Source organism: Protobothrops mucrosquamatus, unplaced genomic scaffold, assembly GCF_001527695.2.
Source record: "Protobothrops mucrosquamatus isolate PMUCROS unplaced genomic scaffold, P.Mucros_1.0 scaffold_22, whole genome shotgun sequence".
NCBI classification, from domain to species: Eukaryota; Metazoa; Chordata; class Lepidosauria; order Squamata; family Viperidae; genus Protobothrops; species Protobothrops mucrosquamatus.
The window spans coordinates 152,315-178,409 of NW_015386098.1; the positions used below are offsets into that span (position 1 = coordinate 152,315).

The following is a 26,095-nucleotide window of genomic DNA, read 5'->3' on the forward strand; positions in this document are numbered from 1 at the left end:
TCCTTGTTATCAATGTTGTGCGGTGCTTTAGAATTATTATTACAATTGGAATTATTACAGTTGGTCCTACCATGGGAAGGTTTTTTTGTCCAAGTCTTTAAGGTTACATGCATTGGGCATAATTCAATGTGCCGATTGATGGAGTTATCGTCTGTGAACCAGGCCTCTTTCAAGAGACGTCCCCATTTGGTATTGTCTTATTTTATCCTCCTGGTGTTCTCACCTTTTTTGGCCTACCTTTTAACTATGAATATACCCAGGAGACACCTCTTTATTTTTAACATTGTTTCCTAAATCCTTCCTTCTTTATCTGGAAGAAAAGTGCTGTAGGTAGTCTTTTAAAATTAAGGCATGCCAAGAAGATTCATTTATTGATCTTGGGGTTCTTATGTCAGAGGACACATTGCCAGGGAGATGGATGTGTATTATATGTATTATATAGCCATGCAAACATATATTTTTGTAAGAAAAAAGCATACCACACAAGAGTCATCTTACTATTCTACAGGTATATCTTTTCCTTGTGGCATCACAATCTGTTTCATTCACAAAAATCCCATGTGACTTACTAAAATATGTTTCTGATTTAAATCTGAAGTTAAACTCCTAAATAAGATCTTTGCCTAAATTCACATGCATGTATATGCTGTTCATAATGCTGAGAAAAATCTAGACTTAGAGATTAGAGACATTAAAATCAACTGAAACCAAATAAGGTAAAATTCTGTTCCACTGATTTTCGTGCTTTGATTCATTTTATTCAACTTATGTGTTTGAAATGTAATTTAAACAAACAAATTGAAATTTGAAGCAAATTGAAATTTGCTTAGACTGTAATATATGTTAATGGCATTAACTGATAAATCCTCTTCTGTCTTTAGTGAATAAAAATAATAGTTTCTGATGATATCGGAGCCCTTGGAATCCAAAACCTTCATAACCAGTAATTCTTAACATATTAGTGATGTGTCATTAATTGCCAAATCTCCAGACCCTGGCAGATATATCTTGCTGAGTTTGCCTGTAAGAACTCAGGCAATACTCACATATATTACTAGTTTGGAATATTAAATTTGCTGGCACATTTAGTTTTCTGGTCTTCCAACTAGAATTGTTTGTATTTTTCAGGTGAGATTTAAACTGCTTTGTTTATTCCATATAGAAATTGTGTGGCTGAGTTAGACTTCCGAGGTGTTGATGTTTCTAATTATAGCTTCCGAAGCTGAATTTAGCATCTATATCATTCACATAACTATTGAGGGCCTTGTGTTTTAGAAAAGCTTAATAAAAGCTTTTGTTTTAATAAAACAATTTTTCTTGTTTTTCCCCACTTCAAATGCAAAAACATGAAATATTATAACTCAAAATCTATTTCATTGGTATATGAGAGGAAAAAAGTTTGTATTTGATAGGATGAGGCTCTTTTATGAGATCTCAATCTAAAGAAAGAACACTAATTGTTAACAGTGGAAAAAACAATTTTTAAATATAAGACGTATTTTCCTAAGTACTGAAAGGTGAAGTAAGTTGTCTGTTTTTTATATTTTATATCAAAATTGGATATTAGAGCTTTCAGCAGATGGCAATACCTAGTTGACATAGTAAATTTAATATACAGTGATTACCAATTTTCAATATTACGCTTACAGAAGTCTGTAAGAATTGGCCAATATTATTGTTCCAAGCATGTAGGAACACAGAATAAGATATACTGGCTTGGCAAGGATTCTTGGTGAGTTTGTAATTCAATACAATTTTGAATGAGTAATTTTTTCCAGAAAAAATACCCAATATATATAACTTGAAGTGAAACAATCAGTTCTGTTACATAACTTTACTGACTGTCTAGATCTGGCCCTTATTCCTCATGTTTGAGAATTGTATAGCTCATCTATAAATAAAATAATAATGACATCATGGCTCAAATATTTTAAACAATTAAGGATCTAGAACATCATTGTTAAAGCCTTATAATCTAACCAGTAACAATAGAGAGTTATGTAATCTCTGAATATTGTTTAATAACAGCTTTATTGTCACTTCTTGAACTAACTGCAATTTTCTTGTGTTTCAAGGGCAGATACACAACACTATGCTGTAATCTAGATTAGAGTTTAGCATTTAAGAAACTGTTAGAGACAGGCCATTCCAGTCCAGAAAGTGTTGCAACCAGACATACTTGGTCAGCTACAGGCCTAGCACCTATGTGGGGCATGAGTAAAGAAGATGATCTTTTAAACTTCAATAAAAATATAACCTTGATGAACAGAGGAAAGCTCCATTACTAGAACAACAAGGAGATAAACATTACTTAAGCCCAGATGATGGGAAAGGGTTAAGAAAACTCTCAGACAGATGTCACATTAATAGGAAAAAGGGAGGAGGAGAAGCACATTCAGATTTGCCAGTTTCTGTCTTGATACCAATCTTAAGATACCAGTCTTAATTTTAAAAAAATAGCTTTAGGTACACATGNCTCCATTACTAGAACAACAAGGAGATAAACATTACTTAAGCCCAGATGATGGGAAAGGGTTAAGAAAACTCTCAGACAGATGTCACATTAATAGGAAAAAGGGAGGAGGAGAAGCACATTCAGATTTGCCAGTTTCTGTCTTGATACCAATCTTAAGATACCAGTCTTAATTTTAAAAAAATAGCTTTAGGTACACATGGTATCTGTTTCTTAGCCTGGACTACCTTATACTGCTGACAGTGATCAACAGGAGCACAAGTATGCCATTCTCTTTATTTTTTCAAAGAAAGTATAGCTCCATCAGCCGATTTATCCTGCAGGGTTTGCACATCAAACCTACAGTTAGTGTTGTTTGGTACATGAAGTTAAAAACATCCTTTTTTTAAAAAAATCAAACTTTCATGGAACCCTTACCAACCTGTCACAGAATCCTAGGGTTTTCTTGGAAGAATCCCAGTGAGAAAAGATGATCTAGAACAGGGGTGTCAAACTTGCAATGTCACGTGACATGTTGCGACATATCGCGACTTTTTCCCCATTGCCGGCAGTGGGGAGGGTGCGGCCCGCGGGCTGGCCGTTTGACACCCCTCATCTAGAATCAGAGACATACTCATTTCCTGAACCATGAATTTTCAGAGGAATTCAATTTCAGTTTATAACCTTTATGCAGCACTATGTATCTAGGTACTAATCCCACTACCACGTGTATTGTGAAATCATGTGGCACCTAAATCTGATAAATTAAATCATCTGAGTGATGACAGAGGGAGAGAGCTGCTTTGTAACAGCATGTTTGTGACACTCAGTTTCAACACCCTAATAATTTCTACCAGTGGCTTCTTATAAATATTGTTTTACTACCTTATCCAATCAGCTAAAAAGTAGGCTTCAGGGCCTTTAGACTTCAAGAGACCTGGGACCAGACTGTTAGTGATTTGCTCAGAAACAGGCAGGAGAAAGATCTCCAATACTGAACTCACTCTTATAATATCTAATATATTTTAACATAATTAGTTTCACAGCTTTCAGTTAATAGTATTCATTGTTTTAAAAACTGAACCACACCTTGGAAATCTCAAAAAGCCCAGGCACCTTCTAAGGGTTTCAGTTTGCTAGATTACTGGTGCTAGACTGTTATTATCACTTTATTAGAGAAATTCATCCAGGAAAAATAGGTGGCATTTTTAATCTGCTCTTTTGAGTGAAATTTCTTTTTCTTTCATTTGTCCTGTTTGTTGCTTGCTTATATTACTGTAGATAACTTGTACCTTTGGTTCTCCTCTTTTCCATTAGCTAATTACTTGTTATTATCAGCTATTATTGGTTTAAGTCTAGATACCCACTTTTTGGTGGTGATGATAGTGGTGGGGGTTTTTTATATTGGCAATACTCTTCCCTGAACTTAAATCAATCTGTTTGCCAAAAGCAATTGAGACTGCACTGATTGCAGGATTAAACATTAGCACTAACAGCGTATTGGTCATCACCCGGCATTAGCAACATTGTAGAGAGAACAAGATCTGCCTATATTATAATACTTTGTTACTATACTCTGTTATACATTTTTTTTCCTCTGAAGAATCTTTCATAGATTGGCATTGTGCAGCACGTGGTTCTGAAATAGGCAAAGACAGTTTAGATTCAGCATAGCCACCTTTTCTACATGTCTTTTTCTACAGTGTGATGCTAGCCATGCAGGCTCAGGAAAATATTCATTTGAGTTCAGGGGGTGCTACAGAAGTAGTGGCAGAGTGCAACTGCATGTTGCCATCTCCTTACTGCCTCTATAACACCTCTGAAATCAAGTGTTTGCCTGAACCTGCACATCTGTGGAGATGGCAGCTGTTGAATAGACTATTAGGATAGCACGCCATAGCCAACTCACCACTGCTAACTCGGCGCAGAACAACTCGCCCCAGGACAAGAATTACACTAATATCAAAGAAATGGTGGAATAGAATCATTAAAGAAAGAATGCAAAAGAAGGGACAAAATGAAACATGAATGACAAAAAATAAAATATTTTTAAATTATTTTAAATAATTAAATTGAATTGTTGAATTGGCCGTGGCATGTTGGCCCATTCTGGTCTAGGAAGACGGCTTCAATTAATGTACCAACTGCAAACTTTCCCAGAACAGAAGGCCATTCACACTTTGGTTCATTTGCTCTGTTGCAACACCATGTACATGGGGCTGTTGTTAAAGACCATTAGGAAGTTATAATTGGTCCAGAATAGAGCAGTTCAAATAGTTATGGATGCATCTGTACATTCTGAACTGCACTGGTTACCAATTGGCTTTTGTGTGCAATTTGAGATGATGGTTGTCATCCCTTAAAGCTCTGTATGATTCTGTATAACAGATAAATGTCTTAAGGACTGTCTCCCAGTTGTATTTGTCCATTCAATACCATCAGAAAGAGTAGAATCCATGTGGTTTCCTTCTCAGGCAATGCCATCAGACGGGACTGAGAAAGTATACTTTCTCTACTGCTCCTCCCCTTCTCTGAAATAATATTTTTCCTAAACTCTGACTGGCCCCAATCTTGCTAAGATTCAGGAAACTATCAAAATCTAATTCTATCAGCTGACCTTAGGAGTAGAAATGTATTCATTTGAGAATGTATTCATTTAATTGAATTGTATTTATTCCCTGGTGCACTGTAAATGTTGTTACCAGTTGTAATGATCTTATACTATTTTTTAAAATCAAGTTTATGTGTTTTGGCAGTGGTTATTTCAAAGTTTATGTCTATTTGATATATAAATCTCTCAGAGTCAGCAATGGCTGAAGCTGTATATAAGCCTAGTAAATTGAGTAGTAGAGGTTGTATTTTTTCTGTTTCCGCAGAGAAAGCTACTGATGGCTCCTTACAGAATGAAGATTGGGCTCTTAACATGGAAATCTGTGACATCATTAATGAGACAGAAGAAGGGTAAGGAAACAAGTGCTGAATAGAGAATCAATAGTCATTTTCTGGATACGTTCACTGATGGTTTTGCATTAGCTTACACATTTTTCCAAGTTTCTTAAAGACACACCCAGCTCAGGAAAAGTGATACTTGTAACAGGGAGCATTGATATAAAACATAAAAGCTCAATGCTGAGTCTTCTGACAGTTTTCAAAAAGGAGCCTACTGCTCAAACACTGTTTTTGTTATCAATGCCAAAAATTCCATTATCATAGCTGTAATTCTTTGCACAAGGGTAAAAAGCAATCTTACACGCTTTTCCTGACATTGAAAAAACTAAAACTATTCTTAATTCTCTTCTTAATGTATTTTTCTTTAGATCTGTTCATTTTAATTGTTAATTCTTTCTTTAAATAATTTAAATTATCTTCCTTTGCAATTTAGTGCCTCATTTTCAGGTATTTTCGTTACGTTAAGGAATCTTGGTTCTTTTAATTTATATGAATAAAAATGTTGTGTGTTGGAGAAAGAAAATCATTTACTGTATTGTGAAGAGGAGGTTGCTCTTTTTGTGCTGTGGTTGGGTGATTCCAGGGTATAATTGAAGAAGAACAAACCTGATTCTGACCCTTATTGCCTGGCAAATTGCAAGTATATGTTTCTTTTTCAAAGTTAGTCCTTTTATAATCTGACATTTGCTATTGCTAGGCCCAAAGATGCTTTTCGAGCCATAAAGAAAAGGATTGCCGGGAATAAGAATTTCCACGAAGTGATACTGGGTTTGACAGTGAGTATGATGCAGATTTTTCAGTCACGGTAGAATAGAAGGTCTACACATCCTGTTAAAATGCCATGTTTTTGAGATGTGAAAAAAACCAGATCAAGATAAATCACTTCAAAGTTTTTTCCACTTTTCATATAAGTATAAGCTATACAATTCAATTGAAAAACAAACAGAAATCTTTTAGGATGAAAATAACAGTAAGAAACCAGAGTAATGTAGCTGCATAAGCATGCACACCCTTAAACTAATACTTTGTTGAAGCACCTTTTGATTTTATGACAGCATTCAGTTTTTTGCAAGAGCTGCTTATCAACATATCACATCGTGCCTTGGGAATCTTTGTCCGCTCTTCCTTGCAAAAGCACTCCAAATTGCAAGAGCATCTTCCTATGCACCACCACCCCTTTCAGGTCACTCCACAGATTTTCAGTTGGATTCAGATCTGGGCTCTGGCTGGATCATTCCAAAACTTTGATCTTCTGGTAAAACCATTCTTTTGTTGACTTGGAAGTATGCTTTGGGTCCTTGTGATGAAAGGTGAAATTCTGTTCAGCTTTAGCATTTTAGCAGAGGCCTAAAGGCTTTATGCCAAAATTGACTGATGTTTGGAACTGTTCGTAATTCCCTCCACCTTGACTAAAGCCCTAGTTCCAGCTAAGAAAAGCAGCCCCAAAGCATAATGCTGACATACCCATGCTTCCCTGTGGTATGATGTACTTTTAGTGATGCACAGTATTGTTTTTGCGCCAAACATGCTTTTTGAAATTATGGCCAAAAACTTCAACTTGAGTTTTATGAGACCATAACACATTTTTCTACATGCTTTTGTCAGACTTGCTATAGGTTTTTGCAAAATGTAGCTGGGCTTGGATGTTTTTCTTCGTGAGAAAAGTCTCCCTTTTGCCATCTACCCCACAGCCAAGACAAATGATGAATTGGGAGATTGTTGTAAATGTAGCACACCCTCAGCACTTGCTCAAAATTCCTGCAGCTACTTTAATGTTGCTGTAGGCCTCGTTGGCAGCCTCTTGGACCACTTTTTGTCTTGTTTTTTCCTCAATTATGGAGGGATATCTATAGGAGATGTCACTGTCATATTTTCTCCATTTATTGATAACTGTCTTCATTGTGTTCCATGGTATATCCAATGCCTTGGAAAAAATTTTGTACCTTTCTCCTGACTTCCAACAATGAGATCCCTTTGATGCTTTGTAAGCCCTTTGCAGGCTTTTGCTGTAAAAGGCAACTGAGTAAATGTCAGAAAAATCCTACTAAAATAGCTGAACTTGATCAGAGTCACTTAAATTGGTGGCAGGTGTGTACCATCATTTTGAATGTGGCTGATTAATTCTGAACACAGCCACATCCCTGATTATAAGAGGGTGTGCATACTTATACAGCCACGTTATTCTAGGTTTTTATTGTTATGTTTATGCATAAAAGATTTCAGTTGTTTTTCAATTGAATTGCATAGTTTATATGTTATATTAAAAGTGGGGAAAATTCTGAAGTGATTTTCCAATATTTGAGGGGCTCCTACAGACACAAGGGGATCAAATTATTTTCCAAAGTACCAAAAGGCAAGACAAGAAACAATGGATGGAATCTAACCAAGGAGAGAAGCAGCCTAGAACTAAGGAAAAAATTCCTAATGGTGAGAGCAATCAGCCAATGGAATAGCTTGTCTTCAGAAGTAGTGGTGCTCCATCACTGTCTGAAATGGTGTAGGGTCTCCTGCTTGAGCAAGGGGTTGAACTAAGGTCCCTTCCAACTCTATTATTCTATGTTCTATCTTGATTTTTTTACACCTCAAAAATTTGGTATTTTAACGGGTGTGTAGACTTACTTCCACTATATATAAAGTTATCCCTTCACCTTCTCTCTCACCTTTGCTTTTTACCATCTGTCAATGGGGATAGCTTTCCATTTAAGCTTTATTGACAAACTGAGTGAGAGGCAGTTCTGCTCCATTTGGTAACTGTCTTATGTCAAGGATATACATGGAAAAGAGAAGTGATCCCTAACCTGGAGTACTAAGTTTTCATGTAAGTAATAGGAAGCACAGTTTTTTAAAAAAAAGTATATTGTGAAGATTGTCTGAATTAATTGAAAAACACTGCAAATATACTTCACAGAAAAAGAATAATTTTATTGGTCTAATGTGAAACAACCATCCCTTTCTATTTGCCTGTGGATACCAATTCAATTCAATTTACATAATATCAGAACTTATCTTGTTTTTGCAATCAAGGAACTGAATCACTTGGGATTGGTGATATATAGGTATTTCTAAAACACTAGTTGTAGTGTGATCAGGAAATGAAAAAAGCAAAAAGCAAGTAGACCAGAAGTAATTTCTAATGCATCTTCTTTGACTTTGCAGGTCCTTGAGACATGTGTCAAAAACTGTGGTCATCGCTTTCACATACTTGTTGCTAGCCAGGATTTTGTAGAAGGTGTATTAGTACGAACTATCCTTCCCAAAAACAATCCTCCAGCTATTGTACATGATAAGGTGCTGACCCTCATCCAGGTAAGTGCATCCCTGTCAATCTTTCTGTCTTTCAGAAGGTCTCCATGAATGATAACAGACCCACAATTACTTTGCCTAAGCCACAAACCCAGATTATTTTCATGGCAGTATGTAATCTATGCTTATTAAATAGAAGTAAACTTTCTACCCATACTTGGTTTCCCGAGGATAACTGAAATCTGAAACATTTATGTACATTGTAGATGTATTCAGTTTACATAATATCAGAACTTATCTTGTATAAAATAATTATTATAAATAACTTAAGACCTTATTTTGTATAAATAATTGTGTTACTGTTCATGGAAAGAGGCAAAACGCAGGCAACAGGCAGAAGCTATCTTTTTAACTCATGAAACCTACTGTTTCTTTTAGATCTCAGCTGGAGCAGTTACAAGCTTATAGTCACAAGGACTAGAAACTTAACATTGTGATAAGATGGGTGGCAAACATTTTTAAAAAGTCAAAATCAGGTTTTCTAACAGCTATATGCTGCTAGTGTTACCATATATCTAGTATTTATCAGGTCATTCCAGCATTTAGACTCTGACCAGCCCATGCAGCCAAAAACCTTTAAAAAGCTGAAATGTCCAAGGTACTATGGAATGTTCATATCTGGTCATTGCTCTTTGCTTTTAACACAATCTGGTTTTCTTGCATGCTTAACAGAATCATAATGTTCCTGCTTATAAAAAAAAATCACACAAGAGTTTAAAAATGAAAAAAATGAAATTGTTTTCCTGCCTATCTAGTCCTGGGCTGATGCCTTTCGTAGTACACCGGACCTGACCGGGGTTGTAACTGTTTATGAGGACCTGAGGAGAAAAGGCCTGGAGTTTCCCATGACAGATCTAGATATGCTATCACCCATCCATACACCACAGAGGGTAAATGTTTATTGCACAATAATTCTTCATTTGCATTACAAATATTAGAGTGAAATGTTATATGAATAATATTAGATGAAATATATCTTGAAGGTATTTAGAAATAGTGCTGTTGATCTGTTCCAATTGTTTTCCCTTTCCAAACTGATACATGTTATGAAAAAAAAATGAAAGAACTGCATGGCAAGATATATCAAGTGTAGTGAAAGTAAGCAGATCACTTGGTTTATTTATTTATTTAGAGTAATTTATTGCTATCAGAATCAAAGTCTAAGAACCATACAGAATTCAAGAAACAGGCTTCATAACCACTGGAAGACATAGTTGAGAGTTCTGAACACAAACTAGTTTGGACATTTCCCCCAAAGCGCACAGTCTAGTTGAAAATCCGCTTTGTTTTGAAAAGCAACATATTTCATCCTACCTGCTGTTTGCTGCTCATGCAGAGAAATGAAAAGAACCAGGTTGCAGTGCCTGCTTTGGAAACCATAAAGAAACATTAAGGAGAATGGGAAACATTTTGACCAGGTCATTACTTAGATAAAAAGAAAACACTATAGTTGTAGGTAAGAAAAACAGCATATAATATACAGGGCAGAATTTTTTAAGGAGAAATAATTGAACTGTTCTTCCTCTCCTTTATGGATTTCTCTTTAGACTGTATACACACCACCAGATTCCCAGTCAGGAGTTACTTCATCAGCAGATTCTCCTCAGGCGATAGATTCAATCCTGCACCCTGTGTCCTTACCACAAGTTCCAGAGATTGCAGCTGATGCTTCTATCACACCTACGCCAGACCAGGTAAGACCAACACTAACCACTCCTTTCTCTCTATATAAGAGTTTCTTGTTGAAGGCTACCCATTTTTACTTTCTGACTTTCTGAAACAAGAATCCATGCATCTTATGGACCAATGTCAAAGGACATGTTTGTCTGAAAGAGTAACAATATCAAACAGACGATTTAGACAGGATATAAGGATTCCTCTCTTTCCTGGGCTGACGGTAAATTGTCAGCAATCCTATTACATTTGTCATACAGATGTTCAGTATAAAAACATTACTTCTGAGCAGAAGCCAGGGGAGAAGAGAATAACCAGGCTTCCATGTATTATTCACCAAGAAGACCACTTCCATTAGTATATATGTCACACCCTTTGTCATCTATTCATAACTTAACTGAAAAGTTTGAAATGGTGCCCCTTAGCTTTCACTTTTAGCTGTTAGACTTTAGGTCATATTGACTGTAATAACATAACACTTCAGACAAAATTCCAGTTGTCTATTCTAACGTAGGACAAACTCAGCTCTGTTTGCAACTGTCTAACCATAGAGTTGAAGAATTCAAGGTAAAAGAGGAATATGTGTTGTTAACTCAGAATCTAAAATTAATTCGAGGAGATTCCTGGAAATAGCCAGGAAGGGAGCAGGCAAATACTGAGCTTATTTATGCGTAAATTATCACACCTAGCAGAACAGAGAAAACTTGATAGACAAGAGCAACCAGATTATACTAGCTGGATGACTATTAGCTTGACAAATTAAGGCAACATATCAGTAATGGAATGCTTAGAAAATGTCTCTATTGTTGTTTTCAGATTGGAAAATTACGCAGTGAATTGGAAGTGGTGAATGGAAATGTAAAAGTAATGTCTGAGATGTTAACAGAATTAGTACCAGGACAAACTGAATCTTCTGACCTTGAACTGCTCCAGGTACGAAGTGCTGAAATGTGACATCTACTATTTAGTGACATTTAGTTCAACCTAGCAATCATTGAGCCTGAACCTAACCCCAAAAATTAATTTTCGGATTCATGACCTGGATGAGTAAACCTAGATTTTTAACAGATTAGTTATTAGCAGCTGCTTCTTAACTTAGTTTCTTTAGTTCTGTTCTCATAATTTGTACCTTCCTTCTGTGTCTAGGAACTCAACCGGACATGTAAAGCAATGCAGCAGCGTATATTGGAGCTGATTCCCCGCATCCTCAATGAACAGCTAACTGAGGAGCTGCTCATTGTGAATGACAACCTCAACAATATTTTCCTGCGCCATGAACGGTATTTCTGAGATCAACTTTCCCTTTCCCTTGTTCTTTCCCTTCTCTTTTATAAATAAAGCAACCTGCTGTTTTCCATTGAAACTATCTCCTTGATCCTCATAGGTTTGAACGGCTCCGATCTGGCCAGTCTGCAAAGGTATTTCAGCACTTACTTAGTTTGTTTGAATTACAGTCCACCTTTTCTCCAAGAACTCAGGAGAACATACATTGCCTTTACCAATCTGTACCCTCCAAAGCAACCCAGAGAGGTAGCTTGGGTTGAAAGAGTATGCGGCCTAAAATTACCTGTAAATTTCCTTTGCTGTGGGTGGACTTGATCCTGGGATTTCCTTGTCCTAATACAATTCTTTGACCACTAAGTACTCCTTCAAAGCATGCTCATGAGGTCATATTGATATTGCTAGAGAATAAGATAAAATAGATAGTGGCTGCAAAAGCATACTTGAGCTTATTTTGTATAATCCTTGTTGGCTTCAGATATTTGTAGTTGGGCTTTTTCCACCTAAACAACAACAAAAAGATGTTAAAAGTTCTAGTGGCATTTTGCTGGGGAACTTACCTCCATTTGGTTGTGCCAAAATGTTTCCAATACAGGATGCACATCATTTTATGATTCAGGATGCATGTCACTTTACGATACATAAAATTTAACTAAGTTTTGCATTTACTAGATTTAGAGAAAGATTCTAGGAGGATTGTTCATTAGTGTACCTGGTTGTTTGGACTGATCCTAAACTAGGGCAATTGTTGTGGTTCAGGGGAAGAGTTTGTGTACTCTGTGCCCAAGATCCTAGATTCAGTTCTGACTGCCAGATAGAAATGGGACATCAACAGCCAATAGGGAATAGTTTGAGATGGTGAATAATATTTTCATTTCAACCCGGAAACACTTTTCTTAATTTGTGTACATTAGACTTGTCATTTTTGTCACATACTTTCATAACCATCCTTCAACTCCATAAACTTCAACTCCAGGGAGCCCCCAAAATTTTAGTGATTGCATAGTAGAACCTACATTGGAAGCATGAAGTCTTGATATGTTTTGAAGTCTTAAGATGCCCCAGGAAATGCTTGTGTGAGAATTCCTTTGAACATTGGAAGGGCTATGTGGCCTTTTCTTCATTTGTTTCCCTAACACCCCTATTTAACTGACTGTTTAATGTAGCAACTTTTCATTCATATCACCCTTTTCTCAGGCTTTCATATCCTTGGTTGGATTTCCCCAACAAATCCAAACACATGATCTGTGAATTGGGAGGCATGTTTTGAAAGAAATGCTATAATCCTTCACAGCAATCCAAGATTAGCAAATGCATTTTGTTTTACTTTTTTTCCCAAGCAACAAAATGACACAGAGAATGAAAACAGTCTGCTTGACATGGGACCTAGTATCACATCAGCACAAAAAGTTCCTGAAACTGCCAATACACTTTCATCTCAACTTGCAGGAATTGGTAAGTATGTTAGTTGGATTTGTAGGGCTGCAAAATTATTTTCCCCATTCACATTCACAATTCTGACCATTTGGCGAGTTCTCTCTAGTTTTTATACAATTTCCTGCCTAATAAAAAAACAACAACATTGTTTGAATGCAGGCAAACACAAGCAGTAATAGGCAGATTTATTGAGAAATTACTAAAAACCAGATAGCCATATTTGGCCAAATGCATGCTGTGTAGAAGTCATAATAGATCTTTCTAATACTTTCTCCTGGAGAATTTGCCCCCTCCGTGCAAGAAAGCTTGATTCTTCTTTTTCAGACTGATAGGTTCATTATATCTTCATATATTTTTAACATTCTAGAGATACCTTGCTGTCTTTTGCCTTGTAGATCTTGGTTCTAGCAGTGTCAGTGCAGGTTTGCAGTCCCTCAATAATTCCAGCAAACTGGAAGAAGAGTTTGATATGTTTGCACTGACCCGTGGCAGTTCCTTAGCTGAGCAACGCAAAGAGTAAGTGAATATACCCACTATATTAAAATGGGCAAAAATTAATAATGTAAAGCAAATTTTTCAAACTAAGAGATTGAATGCCCAATTTGGTAAATTAATGTATGCCTGTATTCAGATTTTACTGGTGTCATTTTGATTTAATCTATGCAAAACATTTTTTAAATATAGACATAATTTCAAAAGCTTTCGACTATCTGCCCTTCCATATTTTTTCATGCAGAGAAAGAAGTTGTTAATCCAAAATTCTTAAGTCCTGCAAGTAGAAAAGAAAAATGGACAAACCAGGAGACTGAAATCAAGGCTGCCAATATTATGAAAAATAAGTTTTGAAAGCTCACATAGCATCTGTCTTTCCATGTTGTATGTGAAGTTGAAATTCCTAGTTTTGGTGTCAGTTTGGGAATGAGTATTACCATTCAGAATTAGATTTCCTTTTTGACAATAAACTATTGAATTTTAGGTATTGACTCCTTAAATTTTTAATACAGTGATACTAAGAAAACATATTTTGTGTCTTATTATGCCTTAACAATAATGCTAGTGTGGTTTTCAGAATTAGGTTGTTGAAATTTCAAAAGACTGTTTGTTGTTTTACTCAGAAGAACTAGGACTAACCTCAACTGTAATTAGCACATTCCTCTCCTCCACTCCCTCTCCTTCTTGGCATTTCCTAAATCTCTAGAGGTTTCTGTGAATTGCAACTGCAATAAAATGGAAGGTTTGTTGTTAATAACATGGACCAAATGAAGAACAGAATTATGAATAAGTGCAGTTTTAGCAAGGTAACAGTCAGTTAAGACTAATGCTTTAGTTATGCACTTCCCCAGCTCACTCTGGCTGTGCTGGATTTTCAGGACCTCTCACACCCTCAAGGCACCCCTTGCACAGCTTCCTGCCCCTTGGGCCTTCTGTCCCTGTCATGCTTTGTTCCACTGACTTCTTCTGACCTCCAAAAGAGCTCCCAGCCAATGTGATGTTACAGTCTTCCTGCAGAAACAGCTTTGTGTGTTCTGGAGTGGGCACCATTTGTGCAATCTCTCAGAGAGGCGTGATTTTCCAATTCATGCAATTTGGAAAATCATGTCCTTCTGAGAGATTGCAAGAATGGCAGCCACTTCCAGAATGGTGCAAGGCAGCCTCTGTAAAAGCCTGTCGGGCAGATTGGCTGGACACTCTATTGGAAAACTGATCTTTGGAGATCTCCTTTCCAAAAGAAAATGAGCTGATATGCCACACATCCTTCCTATATAGAAGCTGCTTAGTGCCATCTTGTAGGCAGGTGCCATTTTGGAAATGACTGTCATTCTTGGATTGTGAGAATTGTGACTGCTTCCAAAATGGTACATGCTTCCAGGATGGCACCAAGTGGTTTCTGTATAGAAAAGCACATGGACTGATTCTCTTTCAGAAAGGCAATCTTGGGAAGAGGTAAGTGGAGCAAGGCCCATCGGAACTGGCCCAAGGATGTTGGATTCAGTGGGACAGGGAACACGCCAAGCCTCTAGGGGCCCTGCCAAGTGGAAAGAGGCCCAAGAGACATAATAGAACAGGATTGGGTAGGGGAGATAGGCTGGTTGGGGCAGTTGTAGCATACCTGAGATCGGTTGTAAGGATTGACAAATTTTCAAGTTCCTGAATTGTGATCATGTGAGCACAGGGTCGTTAGAGCAGTCAGAACTTCAAGTACAACTTGTAGCTCCCTTCGTTCAGCACCACTGTAATTTCAAACAGTTGCTTAACAGGTGGTTGACAGTTGAGGATTTGCATCTTGTTTATTTATCTAGTAGCGGTAATGCAGATTGTCTGCAAGCTGTTATGCAAGCTAAAAACATGAGCTGTTGCCACAGTGTATGGCTGAGTTAACATTTTTCTGAGGAAACTGCTTGTTTGTCAGAAAGTTCTTTGATTTTAATTTTCTCACATATTCTTAATTACTTAGTTGTTTGGTAAATAAACATCTTAAAAGATGACATAGCTCTTCTCTGTATAAAGCAACAGAAATTTCCTGCAATAGGACAGGCTATTTTGACACACTCTGCTGACACATTCCTGATGCAAAACCATGCATTCACCAAATAGCTTTAAAATAACCATACTTTTCTTAGACATTGCACCTTCCCTCGCTTTATTCCAAGATTTGTTTGATAGGAATAATGGCAGTACTGATCCACTCTGCAGAATGGCTATGAAAATTACATGAGGCATTTTGTATACCAAAAAACTGATACAAAATTCTAAGTACTATTCATCTGGCTTTAGTCTTATAATGATATATAGCTAATTTTGAGGATCCTGCCTAACTCAGTAGTTCCAAAAAAAAACCAGCTGTGTCCTGGCATATTTTTCAGACTTGATAGCATAAGATTAGAGCAAGTCTTTTTGAGTGACATCATTGCTAATAGAAACAGATGTTTTTTACGGGCATGTGCACTTATGCACCCTCCAACACTTAGCAAAATAGGCTGTGTGCCAGTATGCCTCTAGGCATCACTGATTCAGCTCTTGCTGCCACTGAAGAACTTATAATGCTTGCCGCAGAGAGCGCCTTTTCAGAGATTCTGCCTGGTTCAAAGATGAAGGGAAACCATCCAGAGGAAGAATACAGACGCCCCATGAATATACCAGGTTGTCGGAAGACTAATCCCGGCCTGCTTGCTGCTAATGGAATATGAAGTAGAATTGGGAACTATTTGGAAAGAAAGCAGAAAGAGTGAACCAGCACTAGAAGCAGCTGAAACCTAATCTCTTGACTGATCCACTCTGACTGATCTTTTCCCCCTCTGGATAATTGCACAGGAACTGGCAGCGTATTTTCTCCAGCACCTCTCGATCCTCTTATGATTAAGGCAAATGTAATCTTTCTGATAAAGGGACACCTTCAGTTTATTCGGCTATCTCAAGTTGGACCGGTTGCCTCCTATTTTAATTTTTTGCCCGCAAGCCAGATTGGGATTATCTATTCTGCAGCCTGCCTCTACTTCCACATACGTTTGTGCTTTTCTTTTCTTATGCTTTGACTGTCAGATCAAGATAACTTTATTGGAGTTGGGCTTGGGTGTCTTTCCAAACATCATAAGCATCATGCAGAAGTTCTGGCAACACATTAAACCATTCCTACCTTTCTGCCTTATCACTGCTATGGTGGTGGGACTCTGTTTCATCCTTGATTTTATTGTGCACAGTGGGCCCTTCACTGACAAGCATTTCTTTGAAAAGTTTGAGCAGAGGTGGCCCAACCCCCTGGCTGCAAGAAGGAACAAGTCCCAGTAATTATGGGTGGAACAGAAATATGAGCTCGGGGGAGCTCCTTTCTGGGGCAACATCATCCAAGATTGCATTGACCCTGTATAAGAAATTATTTAGATAGAATGTAGACAGAAGGCAGATCTGGGTATATTTTAGAGTAAATAACAAAAATTAGTTATTTTTGTCAAAAAATATGTAACTCTATGAAATAGTTTCTATGAGATGATATTCAGTTGAAAAGGCATTGCAATAACTACTGGTCTGCATTAATCTGGAAACGTTATGCCAGTCTAATTTTATCTGCAAAACAGAGCATGTAATGTGTGTTAGGTTCATATATTAAAGTAAAATAGAGATAAATGTAGATCTATGTGCACGAGCAATTCTATATCGAGTGCTTATAAAACTATTAAATGAAAGTATCTTATTCTCTCTTCTTGTAGAGATATACTTAAAATGATATTTGCAAAAATCTCAAAAAGCAAGCAGATAGATTACTAGGGGCAGGGCACAGCAGATTAATACCTATTATAATCCTTTAACCTTCCCTACCAACTACCAACATCAAAATAACTTCTGTAAAATATCAAACTGAAAGATAGCATGCAAGAGTGTTTTATTTGCTTAGTGTATGCAGGCTGCATTTTTTTTCTCAAAATGAGAAATAGATTTGATTAGAGGATTAGGTTAGATTCTCAAACTGGGTTTTTAAGGTTTAGTTCGTAAGATGTTGGGCTGAGAAGACTCAGAATCATTGGTTGACTTACAGCCTTTCACCTATTCTCAGCCAATCCACTTCAGTACTCTTGTAATAAAATTACTTTTTCTAAAATTACTTTTTCTAAATCTCAGTTTAGTAGCAAACAAATTGGTTCTACATTAGTTGTAAACTATTATACCAAAATAAAGTTTAAGTTGACTAGGAATGGATTTTTATGTGGAATGACTAGGCACTCCATTTGGTTCTGGTATTCAATAGATGTGCAAACTCAGAATTCTTTAATTCTAACAAAACAGATTCTGCAGGTATGCAATCTGACTTTCTGTGCTTTATCTCATTGAGAAAACATACAGTAAAGTTCAGTGAAACTATAATTGAATATTAAATTTTAGGATGAAACAGTTGCAACTGCTTCACCTAGTATATATGCATGCAAATCAATATGCAATTGCGAAAGATCTAGCTATCAAAGACTTAGACTTAAAATCTTCATTGCATCTTCTTAATCCTTTGCTCACTTTATTCTTGCACATCAGTGCTTAAGATGATTTACAGCCATTCTAAGTCCGCTAAAAATAATAAATAATTCACACCAGTAGCATCATCCAACTATAACTACAGCCTGGCAAAACATTTTTCACATGCCTCCTAAAAGAGATTAAGTAGCTGAGAAGAAGATTTCATAACTAGTACTACAGTTACAGTGGAAAACGTACAGAGATGGAATGTGGAGTAAGAACTTTTCTACAGTTTTCACATGGCCTTCTCAAAATACAAAGTAAGCCATTTCTTAAAGTATGAAGGATTCTACAAATCTGAGATTGATGGGTGGTTAAAGGATATATTACAAAGAATACTCGAGAATTTAGAAATATTGACACCAGCATTTCTGTGCTGCCAGTGTCTTATCAACCTTATTAATGCTATCCAAATGTATTTCAACAACTACTGATATTTACAGTTAAGCAATTATTTACAAACTCTAGGAGTCAGCAGTTTTATCATGGAACTTGGGCAGAGATTGGGTATAGTCTTTCAGTCACTCATAAATACACAGAAGAGCCTGCAGGTTCACACCTTTCTAGAAGCTATTCTGAGGATGTCCAGCAAAATTGTGAACATACATTGTAAATAATTCATCTGAGAGTTCTACTGATTACCAATAATGAAATAGTTGTTTGCCTGATTGATATTTTACTTCTAAATGTGAATTCTAACTTTGTATGCAACTATTTGTAGCTACTTTTTCCAATCTCTGATGCAGTTGAATTTGCTGTTTTATTTCATCCTCAAATGTCCACAACTAACCAGTATCATAAATCCAATGTCTGATGTCACCATATATTCCTAGAAAATTCTTTAACATTGTATGAGCCTATACAAAGAGACAATTGAAGGGGAGTTTATTCATTTTGACATTAAAATTTTCTCTAAATCCTTTCTCTCTTACCTCTTTTTTTAAAATTTGGTTTTACGGCCAACCTAAGTACATGTATGTGCCAGTGTTTACCAAATTACAGGCAGGATGGATGGATGGATGGATGGATGGATGGATGGATGGATGGATGGATGGATGGATGGATGGATAGAGTACCACAAGTCAAGTCTTATAAGTCAATCACAGTGTTGTTTTTTTCTTCTGAGAAAATGTAGTTTACTTAAGAACATTCAACTGTTATGCATTAAATGAGTAAGAAAGTTTAAAAGAAAATGACAAATCAGACATTTAATGTAATTTATATTACATTTCTATTGGGCCTGACTATTGGTATGTCTATGTGGGTCTGTGTGTGTTTTCTGTCTCTCTGTGTATAAAGCACCCCCAACCTCACCCCAGAAATCTGGAATATATATCTGTGCTTTAGATAAAATGCCCAAACCCATGTTTGTTGGCTAACCTGATTTCCTCTTTCAGGGTGAAGTATGAAGATCCTTTAGCAACAAAAGGTCTAGCTGGAGCCTTGGATGCCAGACAACAGAATACAGGAGCAGTGAGTAGCTATCTATCAAACTGTTAGACAGTTGTGTATATAACTACATAACTATATAACTGAAGAGGCATATCCTGCCTGTTCAAGGCATCATGTACCTCCCTATATGTACCACTGATCTCTAACCAGTATGATCAGTTATTTTTGCTGAGGCAATGTGAAGTGTAATTCAACATAACTGAAGGATGCTAAATTTGGGGAGATTGTAGTATCCTTTATAATACAGGTTTCTATGTTTTCATGTAGAATTTGTATATGAATATATTACCTCTCCAAAGTAAGAGAACATACAATCTACCCGTAGTGAGAGTAAATTCTGTAAAGGAATTCTAAGAGGAGGCAAAAATGATTTCAGATTTCAATTCATTTTTAAGCAATTTTTTCATGATATAGTTCCCACAACAGTTCATAATAAATCACAATAGACTACTTACATACATTCAGCAATAATGCAAACCAAAGATCCATAGTAATGCACTGCATTATGTCCAATAATTCATTAAAATTCAATCTAATTTGGAAAACATAAGCAAAATATTTAAAAGCTAATTCTACAAAGGTTTGAAATATATAACATTTTAATCCTCATAATACTTTTGTTCTACAATACAGTATATTGGAATTATTATATCTCAACCATAAGAAAAGATAGTAATTAAAAATGCTGTATGTATCATCAAAATTCTTCAATCTTCAAACAGTCATCAAGCTCCAAAAATACAATACTAAAAAAAAAAACACTGCAAAAGAGAATGAATCCTATGCATTCCTCCTGGGGTAAATACAGTCAAAAAGATGAGTTCTCTAATATATCATCTTCTTGTGTTGAATCCACTTTATAGTAACATAGGTTTCAAATATAGTTCATCTGAATCGAGCTTCTTTCAAGTCTGAGTTAGACCCCTCCTTTTTTAACTCAGTCCTTAAGAGCAAAAAGCACTGTTTCTCCATCCAGTTTCTTTCTGTTCTATAGATAATTCAACCTTCTCTTATGGACTTGGGCCATAAGTTCCTTCAATTTCATTACAAAGAATGACAGGCAGAAGAGAAGGTCCCCCATGATCTTTTAGATAAAGAGGGGATAGTTCCCCCACTGAGAACATTGCTCCCTGCTCTCCTCATCATCCACATTTTCTATCTTCTTTGAAAGCAAATTTTCTCTTAATTAGCTGGAGCCAGGTGCTTCTACTGATGAGGCCCCGATTACAAACTGGATGATGCGCCAAGGAATGGTGAGAATGTATCACTGCTGGGGAAGATTTTAAAAAGCGCTTAAAGAATATCAAGCATATTGTGGCACGGATTGAACACTGTGTGGGGACAACAGCAGACAAAGTGATATGATTAGGTTTGAAGCCAAGAAAGCTCTCCTTCAAAATGCCACATTCCAGATACTACCTGGGTAGAGGAAAAGTTTTTACAATAGCCAAAATAGAATCTTTTACAGTTTTTTAATTTATTCCCACCATCTTTGTAACATAATGTGTATAATTCTGAATGCACTTGCAGTGCATTACAATCCAGAGATTATGTACGAAAAATCCATTATTTCTTTCTGACTATCTTCATAAGAGACTAGAAATGTTCTCCTTATTTTGGGGGTGGGGGATGGGGAGGAGGAAGAGTGATAAAGGATTATGAAGTGACCATATCCTATGGTTCCATATCAAGCAAGGATTGTACTCTGACATAGGGCACATACAGTCACCTAGTGGCAAGTTCTGCTTTGCTTTTTCTTTTGATTTTTTTCTATAGCATCCATTTCTATTTTCTATAGCATCTGGAACGAGCTGCCCCCAGAGATCCGGGTGATTCCGGATCTCCCCTCCTTCCGCCGCGCCCTCAAGACTTGGTTGTTTCAGCGGGCAGGACTGGCCTAGGGGTATTTTAAATTGGTTTTAACTAAATTTTAGTAGAAGCGGCCTATTTAAATATTTATTTTTAATTATTCTCTTAAATTTTGTATTTTGTATTTGTATCAAACTGTTTTTAAACTGGCTGTAAGCCGCCCTGAGTCCTCCGGGAGAAGGGCGGGGTATAAATATAATAAATCATTAAATCAATCAATCAATCACTTTCAGGAGAAATATATGCACAAACGCTAGAATCAATATTCAGCTACCTATCATTTTGATCCTGAGATTCCAGGATTATAAATGCCATTGAACTAATCAATAACATCAACCTAGGATTGGAATTGTACTGCTTTGTCCAAGCTGAACCCATACACTGTTCTGGATTATTTTTGTAGCTCTCATTTCCATCTGTTCCAGAAAGCTCTTCTGAGAATAAAAAAAATTATGACCGCATTTTTCTTAATAATGCCTCTCTTCGCCAAATTTTCAACTCAGTTTGAAGAAGGAAAAAAAAAGAGCTTTTTTCTTGGCAGAGGAAAGAGAATGAGATAAAAATAGATCAGACTCTGGGAGTGGCTTTAATGGAACTGATTGCATGATTTCTTCCCTTGGGCTAGTTGGCTTCTATTCGTTTGGTTCAGTTCTCTTTGTTTTCCAATACTTTTTCTGCCTTAATGGTATTTGTGCTTTAACTTTGAACATTTTTTTCTTAACATAAGAATCTGTCTATTGAGACCACACCTGCTTGCTTTTGGAAAATAAAAGCCCCCCAAAAATATATTCTTTCTTTTGCACATTCTGGCTATCAAGATAAGCTTACTTGGTCTAAGATAGGAACATGAACTTAAAAATGAAGACATGGGGAAGTAAGAAGTGGAGTTTCATCATTATATTGTGAAATTACAATATAATTCCCCAGGCAAGTTTTCATTTTTGGTTTGTAATGGAAACAAAACCCTTTGTATCACAGGCACAGGTTATATGCTTAATAGCAATAAGTAAAAATGGCTGACTGAATACACCAATGTGTTTATATAAGAAACCCTATTTCTTTTAAATTTTAAGAATATGTTAAAGATATTTTACTAAACATAGGAAATGGGCAAAATCTGAGAATCTTATTTAAATTTTTTGTTGGATTTACATCCTACCTTTCATTCAGGAACTCCAAATAGCATACACATCACTCTTTCCTCCACTTGTTCCCCACATAAACAACTGTATGAAGAAGATTAGTGTAAGGGGTAATAATTAGCCAAAAGAGATGACAGTGTAGAGGAAAGAAGTGAAACTTTGAGAGATCTTATTTGTCAGATCTTAACTGTATGATTGTTATGCCAGAGTGGCACAATGAGAGCTTAAAGTGGCCTTTATATTAGAAGATGGGAGTAAAGCAGAAGCCCACAGAAGCACTTTTTCTAGACATAAATTACCTGATTTTGTTTTGAAAAATGTTGTTCCTTAAGCTTGTTAAATACAGTGGTATGACCTAAAATAAACTAAAACACAGAAGATTTTTATGCTGTGCTTGATAAAATTAAAACATATATCAAAGCCTTCTAATTAATTATGTCTCTCCATATACATTATGATGTTATCCATAACATCTGTACCTGCAAGGTAAGACCCAAGCTGGGTGCAAAAGATTTTTAACCATTCTTCATTTAAGAAATGTTGAATCAATCAATCAATTATATCCATTCAATTTATTACAGCCAAAGGCCACACATAAATCAAACATCCAAATAAAACAAAACTAGACAGAGCCATCACAAGAGGACATAGCAATACATCACAATCAATGGTGCAATCAATGGGCAACCAAGGTATGCCTAGTTTTACAGGCAGTATATCAAAAACAAGCTATCTTCAGAAACTGAATCATACTGACAAAATGTTGAATCAAAAATGGGCCCCAAGAATTGCACTGATTTGAACCAGGTTTGAGGATATTTTTTTTTCACAAACATGGGTATGCAAGGTCTGTTTGGTCTTTTTCTTTTTCTCGCTTTCCTTGTCAGATTCCTGTACCCCAGGCTGCTTTCATGGAAGAAATAGAACAGTGGATCTCCACTGAAGTGGTATGTAATAAGGATGAAATGCTTGTGTATAAGGAGCTAATTACTGGCACATCCTACCTTTTGGAGAGGGACATAACTAAATGGTACATCGGGGTGGGGAGGGGGGAATCCTAGATTCTATCTCTAGCTTATAGAGATGATAATTATTAACTACTGAGACTGACTTCTTCTCTTGCACTACTCTCCTTGAGTCTCTTCTGAGGCAGAAAAGGAAATGCCTACTCTTCCTTTTTTGTGGCCAGATCTGTCTGTCATTGACATATCAGCATTAAAAACAGAAATTTGATATCAGTGTCCCAAACTCAACTGCTCCTTGAAACTCTATCTACTCTGTAGGTATGATGGATGAACATATACCAGATCTTAGTATTTATAGAACATTCTGTTCCAAGTGAGCCCTGTGAGTTTCTATTTAACCTTATTTGATTTCCATATTGCCTTTTTTTTCCTCCTCAGGGAAATGAAACAGTGGATCCAAAGGGTGTCACCAGTGAAGGCAAGTTATACCCAATTGTATATCCTGCTCTTATGACTAATATTCCCCAGCTACTAGGCCTGAAATGTTCTTCATTTATTGACCCTATGTGTACAAAGTCTAAAATCAAACTATCCTATGTGAACAACACACACATATGATTTCTTAGCATACCTGTAATTTTTGTAACCCCCTAATAGGGTTACCAGGATCTGTTAGATCTATTAGCTCTTGTAGCTATGCATTCAGAAATGTCCTGATGAAAGCAACTCTTTGTCATTGATTATTACCACAGCGATATGAGCTGTGCAACTCCAGATAGGTGTTTCACCAATAGAAGAGAATATTTGTAACTCAGACTTGAAATGAGGCGCCCTTGGTGCTCTCTGAGCTTGGTTGTTTTCTTGCAGGCCTTTCATTACCCAAACGGGTAATGAAATGTCTGAAAGAAAGCAACCAAGCTCAGAGAGCACCAAGAAGTTTCAGCTAATTCCTCCCAATGCCTTTCCAGCCCTGGTTTAATTCTTCCTCTTCCTCTTTTAAAATTCTCCCTAATTCTTTCTTGCCAGAGTTTGACAGATTCCTTGAGGAGCGTGCAAAGGTGGCAGATCAACTTCCTACCCTTCCCAGTGCCCCCACAGGGGCTCCTTCCATGTCTACTAAGTCCGGTCCTCAGCAAAAGAAGGAGAAAGCTGAAGATGCAATGTTCGCTTTATGAGCCGTTCTGCGGATTGGTGTGCCGTGGTTACAAGAGGGCCTGTCTGCTCTGCATGGCACTTCTTGGGGAAGAGAGGGGTATCCAAAGGAGACAAGATCAGAGAAGAGAATCTGCCCCTTTCCTTCTTCCTGCCTTCTTTCCAGACTGCTTTGGGTTAGGTTAATCATTGCTGCAACGGGGGACACTAAAGCAAAGCAAACAGTAGGAAGAGGTTGCAGAGCTGTCAAATGCATTTGCCAGATGAATTGGGATTTCTCTTGGGAGATCTAGGCAGTCTTGGGTGTGTTCTTCATTGTTTTGTTGTGCGTATCTTTCTCCAATGAGGATGACTCTTAAAAGTTGTGCCGAAAATGGGTAGTAGGATTTGTCAGTTTGTCCCAATCCCACAGGTAGTCATGTAAAAATCATCAAATTGGGCAGCTGTTTCAATGCTTAGCTGGCTTTTCTGTATTTTTTTCTCCACTAGCAGTAGGGGAACTACAGATCCAGTTTGCTTTGAAAAAAGAGTACTGTTTATGGTCTTTTTTCATACACGCACATACATGTAACACTGTGTTACATACCACTATTTCTGCATGAAGAATTCTGCTTGCAAGCCAAGCACATACTCTCTCCAGTCCAGATACCAGCTGCATAGTGTGTAATTCTGAGCAGTATCAATTTCTTCCAAGGCTTTCTTCTTTCAGTGTTCAAAGCTATAATGTTCAGGAGGCAAAGACTTTTCTGGGAGGGGGGGAATTGAACCTGATGAAACCCACTATCATGACTTTTCTGTTTCCACCATAATCTTCCCTTAGATTGCGTCCCACTTTCATTCTCAGAAAGAGCTGCAAATGACATTCACCAGGTTAAAGAAAGGTTTTTTTGGGGGGGGGAGGCAGTGTTGAATTATGCCATGAAATTGGGAGAGTTGCTTTGTATATGCCATATTAAAGAAATGACTTCACTACAAATATGTGCTTTCTGTGAAATTTGGGCTTGGCTTACGGTATAATACACTTTCTAATCAAATGTGGAGAAAGAGTGCAAGAAGGCTTCTCAGCAAGAGTTTGTAGTTCCTAGCAGAAAAGCAAAGCAAGGAAGTAACTCCTAACTGAAGTTTGTCTGTATTAATTTAGACCTAAAAAAGAATGTGAACATTTGCTGAGTAGATGCCACCTGGATGTATCCAACTGAACATGGTTATTCTTATACCAGGTCCATAAAACCCAAGCTTTATAGCACTGAACCAGAACATAAGCATTCAGATTAACTTGTACAGTAAGGTTAGCATCTGTCACTTAATTTCTGTAATTAATATGATAGCAGTCTTTTAGAAAATACAGATAAACTTGTCTTTCTTTTCAGTGGCCCTAGATTGGGAAACTTGTATATTAAAATCTTGGCACATCATAA

General features: G+C 36.8%; 1 protein-coding gene across 2 annotated transcripts in view; it reads left to right on the top strand.

Moving 5' to 3' along the window:
• The window catches only part of TOM1 (target of myb1 membrane trafficking protein), a 27,756-nt gene extending 2,103 nt beyond the window's left edge, over positions 1–25,653 (top strand). The window contains exons 2-15 of one of the 2 annotated variants that reach the window (XM_015831730.1): positions 5,329–5,413; positions 6,099–6,177; positions 8,558–8,707; positions 9,460–9,594; positions 10,252–10,398; positions 11,195–11,311; positions 11,525–11,658; positions 11,763–11,796; positions 13,000–13,114; positions 13,492–13,612; positions 19,495–19,570; positions 23,448–23,507; positions 23,964–24,003; positions 24,552–25,653. In XM_015831730.1, coding sequence (XP_015687216.1) covers positions 5,329–5,413; positions 6,099–6,177; positions 8,558–8,707; positions 9,460–9,594; positions 10,252–10,398; positions 11,195–11,311; positions 11,525–11,658; positions 11,763–11,796; positions 13,000–13,114; positions 13,492–13,612; positions 19,495–19,570; positions 23,448–23,507; positions 23,964–24,003; positions 24,552–24,700 — 1,442 coding nt within the window. In that variant the 3' untranslated portion in view covers positions 24,701–25,653. Of the gene's footprint in view, positions 1–5,328; positions 5,414–6,098; positions 6,178–8,557; positions 8,708–9,459; positions 9,595–10,251; positions 10,399–11,194; positions 11,312–11,524; positions 11,659–11,762; positions 11,797–12,999; positions 13,115–13,491; positions 13,613–19,494; positions 19,571–20,739; positions 20,936–23,447; positions 23,508–23,963; positions 24,004–24,551 lie in introns of those variants that run through there. The other variant, XM_015831737.1, reaches the window with a different exon arrangement.
• The last annotated feature ends 442 nt before the right edge of the window (positions 25,654–26,095 follow it).